At 42.0% G+C, this 13,424-nt stretch overlaps 2 protein-coding genes across 2 annotated transcripts in view; one reads left to right on the top strand and one right to left on the bottom strand.

Annotated features, from left to right (window-relative positions):
• The window catches only part of LOC140231303 (thrombospondin type-1 domain-containing protein 4-like), a 246,080-nt gene extending 244,602 nt beyond the window's left edge, over positions 1 to 1,478 (bottom strand). The window contains exon 1 of the mRNA XM_072311455.1: positions 1,280 to 1,478. The gene's annotated coding sequence lies outside the window, so the exon portion shown is untranslated. The remainder of the gene's footprint in view (positions 1 to 1,279) is intronic.
• Positions 1,479 to 6,048: 4,570 nt separating this feature from the next.
• Positions 6,049 to 12,200, top strand: LOC140231204 (uncharacterized). Its single transcript, XM_072311350.1, has 3 exons — positions 6,049 to 7,522; positions 7,922 to 8,340; positions 12,147 to 12,200. Exons 1-3 carry the CDS (start codon positions 6,049 to 6,051, stop codon positions 12,198 to 12,200), a joined length of 1,947 nt encoding a protein of 648 aa, XP_072167451.1.
• Positions 12,201 to 13,424: the final 1,224 nt, after the last annotated feature.

Genomic DNA, 13,424 nt, shown 5'->3' with positions numbered 1-13,424 from the left:
CCCCCCCGCCCCAAGTGTGGCACCCCTGGATCTGCTATGAACAAACTTGAAACTACAGTCATCAATGTACTCGCTCATAGTATTATCTTTGCTCTATAACTTCTGATTCTAGAGAAGATTTTTAAAGATTCCTTCATTTTTTTTTTGGGGGGGGAGGGGGGTATGGGCCCCCTAGGGGCCCCTGGTTGGGGCATGGTGCCCATTTTAATAAATTGAGATCCTAACCTCCTAGGGATGCTACCTGCCAAGTTTGGTGAAAATGGGCCATGGGGTTCTCAAGAAGAAGATGAAAATGTAGGCCCCATCCCCTGGATGAAAATGTACAATTTAGACCCCTCCCCTGGGTCCCAAGGGGGCACCCTGATTCTGCCATGAACAAACTTGAAACTACAGTCATCAATGCACAACTCATAGTATTAACTTAGCTCTATCACTTCTGGTTCTATAGAGAAGAAGATTTTTACAGATTCCTTAATTTGGGGGGATTTGTGCCCCCTGGGGGCCCCCTGGGTGGGGCATGGTGCCCATTTCAAAAATTGAGTTCCTAACCCCCTAGGGATGCTACCTGCCAAGTTTGATGAAAATCGGTCTGGGGGTTTTCAAGAAGAAGATGAAAATGTAAAAAGTTTACGCACGACGCACGACGCACGACGCACGACGGACGACGGACGACGGACGCCGGACGAAGGGCGATCGCAATAGCTCACTTGAGCCTTTGGCTCAGGTGAGCTAAAAAACTTTTAGATCTGAAAAACTCTCACGACATTGTACTTCTTACTACTAGGGGACGACAGATGTCGGAATCAAAGAGGTCGCTTGAATCGGAATGGGGGGGGGGGGCGCAGAATGCAGCTATGCTGTGAAAATCATTAATTATTGCTAAAAACATCGAGAGCATACAGGTTGGTTGACGGGTATGATGAATAGACGCCTGTAGCAGTATTTCAAACAAGAGTTAGTAATGACCGTATGGTCAATGGTGTCGGTAAAATCCTAAAGGACGGTAGAAAACCTTGACCAACGCATCAATGCACCGATGCTATTCTACCAGTTATTCAGAGAATGCGTCAATCGGTCATCATCAGGACGAATTTCTGCATTCTCAGGAAATACAAACAGCTCGAAATTGAACATTTCCCTATTTTGTAATGACTCGTCACACTCATTTAATATTGCGACATGCATTTCACAGGTAACCTTTAATTCCTTGAAAACGTGTACTACGGTCGATGCAGTTCAGTATAGTGGTATTAACAAAAATAATACTTCCAATACTTACAGAATCTGGAGATGAGTTATGGCAAAGAAGCCGAGTTCCGAAGATCCTATCAAACATTTAGCGACAAGTTCCCTAAACACTCTTCTTTCTTTCCCTCGGGTGATACAGATTAGGAGTACTGAGGTTGGCGAACATTAGTTTGTACATTCATTCGATGGCGTTGCGTATACGAGATTCCAATCCAAGGCAATGAATTTAATCCATTTGTAATCCGTGAGATCTGGCGTGAAACAAAGACTGCCGTGCATCCATTTCAATTGAATCCATCGAGATGACAAAGAAAAACACAATCCAAAATACTTCGTCCCTCTGAGTTCCGAGCATGCATGCAATAGATTCTAGAGGCTTACTCACTTACATGGGGAGCACGTTTTACTCAGTCGATCATGAAATAAGAACTGGGGGTGTGAGCCAAACACAGACCAAAACATCACTCACTCTACGTCTTCGCTCACTGCTCACTACGTTCCCCGAAAGAGTTTTGGAGTTTGAACTTCGCGTGCGAGATTTGTCAACACTCGGCGAATTATAACTCGCCCTGTCCTGCTCGGAGAGCGCTAGGCCAACGAGCGCAAGATTTAGCTCACTACTTCGAGGGCGTTGCACTACGTGTGTTCGCGTCGAGCAGAAGAGCGTAAAGTGTCACAAAAATTGTATAAAAAAGAGAAAAAGAAAGGGAAAAAAATGTAGCCTTGCCTTGTCTCGCGCGTACAGACAAAATTGTGAAACCAGAGGAAGAGTTCAGTCAAATGGATTTTATTCATGTACTAGGAATTAATCACTTCAAATAAAAATGAGACTGTTAAAGTGTCTGTGAATGCAGTCATGCGACAGAAACGCAACACATTGTGTATTACAAGGCTGATCAATAGCCACCATTGAATAGGCGGCTTGTCCACGTGATTTTGGCGTCGCTGCTGTATTGCTCTTCAGTCATTAATCAACATGAAATATTTCAAACTCTACGTTTTCTTCTGCAGTTGGTTTCTTGCCTGTCCATCAGCCTTGCTGTCAACGAGGATATTTAATCATCTAATATCACCACATTACGTACAAGTGATAAAAATCGTATCTAGTCCAACTTATTGTAACTCCCAAACGATCATATGCCTCAATTACCCTGTTTTCTTGTTTTAAGCTCTCGTAGATGTTAACATGAAGGAGTGGACGCACGTACTCTCCCATCGCGTCTGAGGTAAACACGGTACAACCTCCGGAGGTTTGGTTGTGTTTCGGGGGATATGAAAGGGGTATCACAATGAATAGTTGCGCCATGGTAAACGGTAGGCCAAGTAGAGAAGGAATCCACCCATGAAGATTTTTTTAACCCCTCCTTTTTTTGGGGGGGGGGGGAAGACGCAATGAATGAATGATTAGGTTGAGATAATGATAGATGCTAGAATATGAAGAGAAGCAATGCGATGAAAAACGTCTGTACTGGCACTGCCACAAGTCTTTTGCTATTTATAAATGTTAGGAATCATCAGCAATTTTAGTTTTCCCCATGTTATAAGCGCTTCCCTTTGTCATACCGTATCGTTCCTACTTGCCTACCATTGTTCTAATTCCAATCCTTCATCTCATAGGTCGTGTGTAAATGAACTCTAAATCAAATGCTCAAAAATGTTCCCCGTTTAAATCTCACGTTTGACCTCCAAAACCCTCCGTTATCATCGCATCATGTGGCTGAAAGCAAACACACGGTGTGTAATTACATTGTGTCTAACATTCGCAACCCTCCGGGGTCCATAAATAGTATCAGCACGTATCATACACCGCACTCTGTCATGAATGGTATAGATGGAGACAGTTTGGACAAGAAGGTACACGCCACGTTCTGTACCCGAGCTCGGGTACGAAACAAATCTACTGTGCGAGCGACCTCTGGGTCGCAATCAGGTGAGTTATCAGTTCATGCGTACAATGAACAATCTGTGGTACGAATTAATGCGGGAATTCGGGGTGTATGACTCTGTTAGTACTCGGTATTATCATGGAGCTACATGCAGTGGCGGATACGGAGAAGGGCGCACCGGATTTTTTGTTAAAAACAAAATAAATAAGAAGAAAAAGAATGAGATGAAACCCGGAAGTAGCACAGAAACATTTTTTTTTTTGCGCCCCTCTTACGAAATTCCTGGATCCGCCCCTGATATGTGTTGTAGCTCCATGGTATATTATTGTGTTGTCCAAATAATCACCGCCACCCCCACCACCGCAACCACCACAATCATCAACAACAACAACAACAACAACAACAACAACAACAACAACAGCAGCAGCAGCAACAAAGTCTCATGAAAATATCAGATCCATTTGAATTTAGGAATAAATTGCATGGGGATGTAAAATTAATTTAAAGAAGATCTGTGTGATGACATTTATTAGGGATCTTCAAGATTGACTGATAACAAAACTGCGACATGAGAGTATAGTTCTCTTCTTTCTTTCTAATCAGAATAAAGCGACAGCTTGCTTGAGGTGATGCGTAAACACATCGCGTGAGGTAGTAAATTAAACCTCCCTAGATATTCCACCGCTTCAAAAGACTATGAGAGACTGAAGCCCCGATTCCCACATTAGTCTCAAGTACTAAGCTATACAGTGTGTATCATGCTATGTTCCATGAAATAACCCTCCTCAGTAATACGGAATGAACCACTTGAAGAAAAAGAAGACGTTACTCCATGAGTGAATAGCTCGTCCAAATCCCTTGTCCGCTATATGCCCTTAATCTCATCGTCATAAGATGCAATAATAATTCCTGAAAGTATCACTACATTCTATCCCTCGCAGCTGTCTTCTCTTGAAAATTCAGTCTAGGCAATAACATTCACACAATTATTGAGCTGGGAGATGTTTACTGCAAGTTGTTTCAATTAAAATTCATTTTATTAAGTCCCAATACTAAAATCATCGAAGTTTTGGGACGAGTTTTTTTTTTTTTCCTGAGTAAATCAGTGTTGATGAAGAATGGTTGAACGCAAAACAAACGGGAGCGTTTTTATTCTGTTCAAGAAGAGCACACATTTTTAGCAAACTTAAATCACCTGACATGTCTTGTCATTTAAAAAAAAAAAATGAGTGAGTTCAACAACAACAACAACAGGAGTAAAAACATCAACTAAATAATTTCTCAAGCAAATTAAAAAAAATGATGACAAGCTTTATTATGGCGCGTGCGCACTTTGCGGTTTCGTTCTGATAGTGTGATGTTGTCTCCTTGCGATGACGTGTACGAACCCGCTGCTCATGTGTCACTCTAACACGAATGACACGTTCATTGGTTACAAACTCAACCAATCAGATTGCAGGGATTTGCAGCTTTACTTGGTGCTCTATATGCTATGTTGTGGTTGCATAACTATAAATGGCCTGGCGAGCATCACCAATATTGTGCTATAATGGCGATGCTAGGGTGAAGACTTCGGTACAATGGTTATGGACGGATCAACGTCTGCGCAAGGTCATGAGAAGCTATCGGTTGATTTGCACGTCATACCTACAAAGTCATTGACCACTGCGAATAGTCAACAACTGTTCAAGGTATAAGGTGCTGGTCTAATTACATCTGTTTTGTTTCTACATTTTCACATTATCTAAACTACCGTGTATTGTTCTAAAGAATCATTATTGTCCCAATGCAGGCTCCATAGGATTAGTATAGGGCTTCATCGTTCTAGGTTACACGCCTCCATCCCCACCCCAGCCAGGATACTCTTCTTTAACGCTATAGTAATGTGATGCTTGAGGTAAGACCTCTGATATTATAGGATCCAAGCCGTAACTACTATATACATATGTAGGCTACTAGACAACTATCCCTGGATTACTGCTACCACCAGGACAATCAACAGTCTTTCCCAAATGGATAAGAAATTGGATTGTAAAAGTCAATTCCAAAGTCAACATTTCACTCTCGGACGTTTGACTAGGGATTGCATATACATCATACAGCTCATTGCAAGGGCCAACCTCCCTCACCCCGACTCACACACTCACACGCACACAGGCACAGACACACACACACACACACACACACACACACACACACACACACACACACAAACGTTCCTCTAACGCACGCGTCACGACCGCGCCGGTGTCTATAGCCCTGCATATAGGTCTTTATACAACGTCCAAGTAGATCCTTGTAATTTGATTGGAGGATTGTTGGTGACGTGATATTAAATAAGTACTCCATTCAACGCGCCTTGCAATTTTGGTTCTATTTTTGCGTGCAACTTGGTTCGATTTTTTCGTTCTATTCCACGGTTCGAGAAATTGTACGGTACTGCGTGTACTGTGTGTTGCATATTGGGGATCGCATGCAGCTAGCGCAGGTACGTGTGCGGTACATGCATGCGCGTACGTATGCCTACGTAGTGCTAGTGTACGTGTATTAGCGCTATTATAGCTGTGACCTCCGCCGTTTAACTCCGCCGTTGTCTGGTCCCAAGCCCAAAATGAGAAAGGAGGAGGGTTGAGCTACAGAAACGGTAACAGCAAAAGGAACTTCATTGAAAACCCGGCGAAGAGATGATAACTCACTCTTAGGAGTGTCAATGACGGAAGCTGACCAAAGCCGAAAGGAAGTCAACTCCTCGAGAAGTTTGATTCTCTCTGCCAAAACATCTACTAAGATTGGCACATGGAACGTAAGAACACTCTTCCAGTGTGGCAAACTAGATCAAGTCTTAAATGAAATGGACAATTATGGACTTGAAATACTAGGCATTAGTGAAATGAGATGGACAGGAAAGGGGAAGATGGCTAAAGGAAACAAAACAGTTCTCTATTCTGGGAATGAGAATATCCATACGCATGGAGTAGGCATTATATTAGGGAAAGAAGCTAGTAGAGCCCTAATAGAATGGACTCCAGTAGACCAAAGAATCATTACTGCAAGGTTATGTAGCAGACATGGGAAAACTACCATCATACAAGCATATGCACCAACAGAGAATTCTGAGGATGATGAAAAAGATGAATTTTACGGAAAACTTCAAGATGTTATAGACCACACCCCCAGTCATGATGTAAAACTCCTTATCGGAGATTTCAATGCTCAAATCAGCAAGGAGAGGAAGGGCTTGGAACAAACCATCGGTCCACACGGAACAGCATCTACCCACAGTGACAATGGTGTACGCTTCATATCATTCTGCACTACAAATGGCCTCAGCATTGGAAACACATACTTCCAGCACAAACTCATCCACAAGAAGACTTGGCGGGCGCCAGGAGGAAAAACTCTTAATGAAATTGATTACATATGCATCAACAGCAGATGGAGGTCATCTTTATCCGATGTGAAAGTAAGGAGAGGTGGTGATGTGGGATCAGATCACTACCTTCTGGTCGGAACACTGCGTCTTCGACTTAAGCGCAGGAAGGAGGGAAACACTGCCATTTTAAGACCCATTGCTGTGGAAAACCTTGCAAATACGGAGGTTGCTACAAAGTTCAAACTAGAACTCACCAACCGTTTTGCAGTACTTCAACACTCCGAAGATGTTGAGGAAGAGTGGCACCAGACAAAGACTTGCATTAATGAGGCTGCTGAAAAGATTATTGGCAAAAGAAGGGGGACAAGAAGACAACAGTGGATCAGCCAGGACACCTGGAAACTCATAGATGAAAGAAAGCAAGTTAAAAGCCAAAGAGACCAGTCAAAGACAGAGCAAGAAAGGAACCAACAAGCACAAATATACTCAGATTTAGATGTTAAGGTGAAAAAACAGTGCAAGAGGGACAAAAAAGCATGGTTACAGAGAAAAGCACAAGAGGCCCAAAGAGCAGCCAACAGAAATGACTCAAGATCTTTGTACAGAATTGTGAAAGAGCTGAGCGGCACTGGTAACGCCAACTCAATCCCAATCAAGAACAAAGAGGGCAAAACCCTTGCTTCAGAAGAAGAGCAGAATGCCAGATGGGTGGAACATTTCCAAGAGGTCCTCAACCAACCAGACCCACCATCACTCATTGACTTCAGTGAGGAGGATGTCATGGAGCCATTAGACCTAGACACTGGTCAGATAACAGAAGCCGAAGTACTTAGAGCTATTAAAGCACTTAAGAATGGCAAAGCTGCAGGAATAGACAATATCACCCCCGAGCTGCTGAAATATAGCCAGCAAGATACAACAAAACAGCTCACCCACCTATTCAGTAAAATTTGGACTGCAGAACAAGTGCCCGAGGACTGGAGCAAAGGGGTAATAGTCAAGCTACCAAAAAAAGGTGACTTAAGCAATTGCAATAATTGGAGAGGTGTCACACTTTTATCAGTCCCAGGCAAAGTCTTCTGCTCAGTATTATTAAACAGGCTAAAAGACTCTGTAGACACAAGGCTGAGGGAGGAACAAGCAGGCTTTCGAAATGGGAGATCATGTTCTGAGCAGATTTTTACTCTGAGAAACATTATTGAGCAGAGCCTTGAATTTAATACGGAGTTATATATTAATTTTGTGGATTTTAAGAAGGCTTTTGATACCGTACACAGAGAGACAGTCTGGAATATTGCAAGAATATATGGAATCCCACAGAAATTCATCAACATCTTCGAAAGTTTGTATGCCAACTCTTGCTGTTGCATCAGAACAAACAACAGTTACACTGATCATTTCAACATCTTCTCAGGAGTTCGACAGGGCTGTACTCTATCGCCACTGCTTTTTCTCCTCACTATCGACTTCGTGATGCGGAAAGTCATGAACAAAGCAACCTTTGGAGTCAAGTGGAATGACAATCGCCTAACAGACTTGGACTTCGCAGATGACTTGGCTCTTCTGGGAGATACAGCCCAATCCCTACAAAAGATGACAGATAGCCTCACAGAGACCGCGGCCAAGGTGGGCCTCAGAGTTAGCTCAGAAAAAACCAAGGTCATGTCAATCCATGATGAACGTCCTATGAATCTGCAGGTGAACCATCAAACCGCAGAAGAGGTTTCCAGCTTCACCTACCTAGGCAGTATCGTATCCAAGAATGGGGATACAGAACTGGACATCATATGTAGGCTGGGCAAAGCAAGATCTGTTTTCCAGAGGCTCAAGAAGGTGTGGGGATCAAAACATATCACACTGGACAGCAAAATCACACTTTATAGCTCTCTTGTTACTCCAGTGGCAGTTTATGCAAGTGAAACATGGAAAATAACAGCAAGGCAAGCTAAGAAATTAGATGTGTTCCACCAAAGATGTCTGAGAAAAATTCTGAACATCACATGGAAGGACAAAATCACAAATGAAGAAGTATTATGGAGATGTAATCAAAAAGACCTCAGCACTATTATAATGGAAAAAAGACTGAAGATGCTAGGTCACACCCTGAAAATGAAGGATGAAAGACACGCCAAAACTTCATTAGAATGGATGCCTGCAAGTGGAAAGAGGAGAAGGGGAAGGCCCACAAACACTTGGAAAAGAACAGTAATGAAGGATCTACAAACAATGGGAGTAAGCTGGGATGAAGCAAAGGATATTGCAACAAACCGGGCAGAATGGAGGACCACTGTTACCGCCCAATGCTCCACAAGGAACAGGAGGAACTAAGTAAGTAAGTAAGCTGTGACCTGTATACTACACTGATTGCACAAGCCAGAAAGAGAATCGCAGTGGATCCACATGCAAGTATGGCTATATTTTTCATACATATATAGACTTCTAGGCCTACTTAGACCAAAAAGATCTACTGGGACGTTGTATAAATCAAATAGTGTATGGTCTTTACTCGTGCAATGGAACGAGATTTCGCACTCGGTGAAAGATGAGGCGCACTATTCAACTCGGCTTCGCCTCGTTGAATAGAGCGCCTCTATCTTTCACCTCGTGCGAAATCTCGTACCATTGCACTCGTGACCATTCACTATTTGTATATTATATAACGCCCGAAGAGATCCTTGTCATTTGATTGGTTGTTTGACATTGGTCATTCGGTCCATCTCACTATGACGTCATCACCCATGCAATTGCGGCTCCATTTACCGTGCAATTTTGCATCCATACGATTCGCTCCATTGCACGCTCGCTGAAAGCCTGACACTCTACGCGTTTGCAGTGTGTGTATGCGACAGCGCGCTAAGCGCTAAGCTAAGCGTATAGCGCTGAGTGACGATCTCAGATTCTCTCGTTTCTAAATTGATAAAACATCAAATGAGAAGGATCTATTTTAGGCGTTTTATAAAACAAATAATAAATGTTTTTCATTCGTGCTATGGACAGAATATTTCATTCGGTGAAAGATGAAATGTAGATCCATTCAACTCGACTGCGCCTCGTTGAATGGATCATTTCATCTTTAACCTCATGAAATATTCTGTCCATTGCGCTCATAAACATTCATTATTTGTATATTATATTGTATAATATTGCATGATATAACGCTTGGTCACAATCGACTGGCTAGCTACGGCTAGCTATAGGCTCTCTAGGGTCAACAGATGCAGTTCCTGGCGCTTTTTAATTACCCATTGACCTTCGTCCAAATCGTCTCTTACTTTCTTTCTCTCTTTTTTTTAATTGAACAGAAAATAGAGTGAAGTTGAAAACAATGTCATTGTCACTAGATTATAATAGAGTTCTGACATCTTTACGATACTTTCATTGTATACACACCGATGGGAGATTTGCATTATTGTGGTTGAGAGAAAATCACTTCATCATGAAAACATGAGAAACTGTCATTCCACAACTTTCTTATTTTAGATTCCATTTTTACTCTATCAACTTGAAGATGGAGTAGCGGTTTCCTTTCTCGTTTGCTTAGCTCATAATGCCTAGTTTTGTTTTGTTTTGTTTTTTTTCATTTGCTCTTTTAGATTGCACAGACGGGGTTCGCATTTAAGTACGATAACTCGTCATGTCACAGGGACTTCAGGATTGTACTTTGTCCTGGAATAAAGTTTTTAATTCGCCTCCTTAAACCGCAGTTTCCGGTTACGAAACTTGTACTTCGTAAGTTGTCCTTGTTAGGGCAACATACGCGCTCAGCCCCAAGAGGTTGACTAGGGAAATTAGACTGGTTACTGAAGGGGGGGGGGGGGGGGATACGAAGCTGTTTTCTTCTGCCTTTACTGTTTTGACATGATGATCATTAAACTGTTCCGAACACATCATCTTTAGATGACATAATGTGCCTCAAGTTCCGGTGTCCTTAAAGAGCCGGTTTTTATCCCATTTGCGCTGGCGTGTATGATCAGTATATCTGAAATGTTTACCCGTGCGAGCCATGTGAATGGGCTAAAATAAGAACTGACTCTTTATGACTCATTAGGGACTTTTGCTTGGCAGATTTCTTAGTAAGTCTACCCAGGGTAGCCTCTTCAGTGTTGACAATGTTCTACCAGAGGGCTCTGCCATATTTTTTTTTTTTAATCAACATTGACATAAATGTGTCATAAGTATTACAGCAATAACGGTAAAAATACAGTTAGATATATTTGTTTTACATTTATTCATGTTTATGTATATGGGTTTTAGAAGAAACAGGCGCAGTATTTTAAGTTGTGGATGCATTTTTTGTTTGTATTGGGTGTAAAGATCTCTGTGTTATATAGGCCTAATTATAGTGAATTATATGCGTTGTTTTACCATCTTTTGGGTTTTATTTGAGAACGTGTGCTCTATGTATGTGTAATAATGTATGCCACTTGATTCATGAACATTTTCCATTTTATGGACAGTACAGAAATGAAATGAAATGAAATCATTCCCATAGCGTTGCCAGGGGGTTGGCCTGCCCTCACATAGAATCCCATTCCAAGCCTTCAAAATTGACTTTCTGAAAAAAAAAGAGACCACCAGGACATTCTCCAGCCGGCTGGAGAGACCAAATTGAAAGAGACCTGGGCAATCCCCTGAAAGAAGCTGAACATCAAGCCCAGAGTAGACAAAACTGGAGGAAGATCCCTCGTAGGAGAGCAAAGGGACACACTTTCCTATGTAATTTGAAGTTTTATTAAGTCAAGCGTTGCCAGGTACCCGTTCATACACTTGGGTCGAGAGGGACCTGGTGGAAAAAAGCATCTTGTCCAAGGACGTAAGCACTGGACTGGATTCGAACTCGTGTCCTCTGATTGAATGTAATAGTCTTATGCACTGTGCCACAGTGCCCCCACTGTTCCACAGTTTCCTGCATTCAGCTGCCTTTCTTTGAACCACTTGGGACTTGAAAATGGCATTGGCAGGATAAGAACATTTTGACATTCTTATATTGTGGGGGGGGGGGGGGGGGGGTGGACTGCGTCAGTTGATAAGCTTACGCGTAATTGCCTAAGTCACTGCCATGGTCTCCAGAAGTACATCACATCTTTGATTACCTATAGCTGGCTACTGTTATTCGGCAAGATTGGAACACGTCCACTTTGTTCTGCGGGGAAGTTTCTCGTGGCGCGACAATGCAAACTTAAGTAGACGACCGACCTTGAGGTATTAAGTCGACAATAGTGAGGCAGCATTCTTGGTCGTTTCTTCTGTATTGTCAGGAATTTATTCGTCTGCGACCACCGTGTTTGTGTGTTCAGGTTGCTTGCTGAAAGGATGTCTTGTAAAAAAAAAAAAAAAAAAAAAAAAAAAAAACGACTGAGGAGTAGACGGGATAAGAGTACATAGGGCAGTCATTAATGAGTTCAAAGACCAGAAAGGCTAGTATGAAATATCATTAATCGCTCATAAAAGAGTGTGAATCAACATACACAATTGTGATAGGTGACGCAGCAACAAGAAAATATGGATGGGACACGACAATATTATTGTGATCAGGAAATAAATTGTTCGTTGATGTGGGTTGGTGTGTCAAATTTCTGCGTATGTGTGCGTGTATGTATGTATGTATGTATGAATCATGATTTTTCTGTATCGTACAGATAGGCAGGGGTTGGGGTGAAGAGGGTACGCAGAAGAAGTTAATGGTGAGGTGATTCAAGCAGCGCCTTTGAACACTTCAACATCGTCGTGCCGAATTATTGACATTTCCAACTCAATTTAAGCTCTTTTCAGCCGAGTGACACTGTCGACACTTATGGCGACATTGTGCATACAATCAATCACCTAATGGGCGAAAGGGCATTAAGGTGAGCACAGCGGCGTTCATTCTAGCTAGCAGTTTCCCATCACTCAAGGGGAGTGGTACGACAATATTTGAATGCTGATATACAAAGAAAATTCCAAAATGACTGTTAGCAATAAGCTGTGTGTGCATGAGGATTTAGCTCCCCCTGTGCACCCCTCCCCATACCCCCCACCCCCCCCCCCCAAAAAAAAAAAAAAACAAAAAAAAAAAAACGAGAACGAATCAAAACTTGCGTCTCTGACATTTGTTGCCACTTACGAGGTAATTTATCACGCAGAGATATATTCGTTTAAGCAACTGGATAATAATGCTAAGATTACGGTGAAATTAGACATGATATGAGAGCTGTCAAGGCTTAGATGAAATAAAGTCACTATTATTGTATGTCAGGCTCTCTGAAGATACAGGAAAGAGCTTTCTGAACAAGTGTATCCAGTTCTGAGAAACTTATTTGTGTGTATGCAGGGAGGTGAGACGTATGTGTATGAGTGTGCATACAAAACATGATTATTATCATGATAGATGTGTATGGAATGGTAGTGGTAAAATGTCAACAAATCATAGATAAGATGTTTAAGAAAGAATATTCTGTATCATGAAATGCAATGTATTGCAAGATTCAGTACGGCACCGTTATTTTTCCCGTGATATAGCGTAGCCCATGGTGTCTAGATGTATTTTACAGTTTATTGATACGTATATAGAGTACAGGTCTGGAATGTATTTTTCACCAAAGAGGTGAGACTTAGCTCCCTGATTTCACCCTTCGCAAACTTTACTGCCAGCACCCATGTTGTCTGCCGGGCTCCCTTGTAACGGGAATTAAAGGGAGACCTAGGTTCACAGAAAAGTTACTTGAGCTGAGGGCAGTAAAAGACAGCCTATCTATCTGAAACCTTGCAGGAGCAATGAAATAATGACAAAAAGAGGGATTTATGTGATATTATTATTATGATGATTATATGAAAGTTATATGATTGTCTAAACGGGGTCCTTTTTGCACCTTTTTCTTTGTTTTGGTCACGTAACTGTGACGTCATGTGAATAGGATGGCTTAAGTACAATGTACACA

This window comes from Diadema setosum, chromosome 7, assembly GCF_964275005.1.
Source record: "Diadema setosum chromosome 7, eeDiaSeto1, whole genome shotgun sequence".
NCBI classification, from domain to species: domain Eukaryota; kingdom Metazoa; phylum Echinodermata; class Echinoidea; order Diadematoida; family Diadematidae; genus Diadema; species Diadema setosum.
This window is presented reverse-complemented; position numbering and strand designations above follow the sequence as displayed.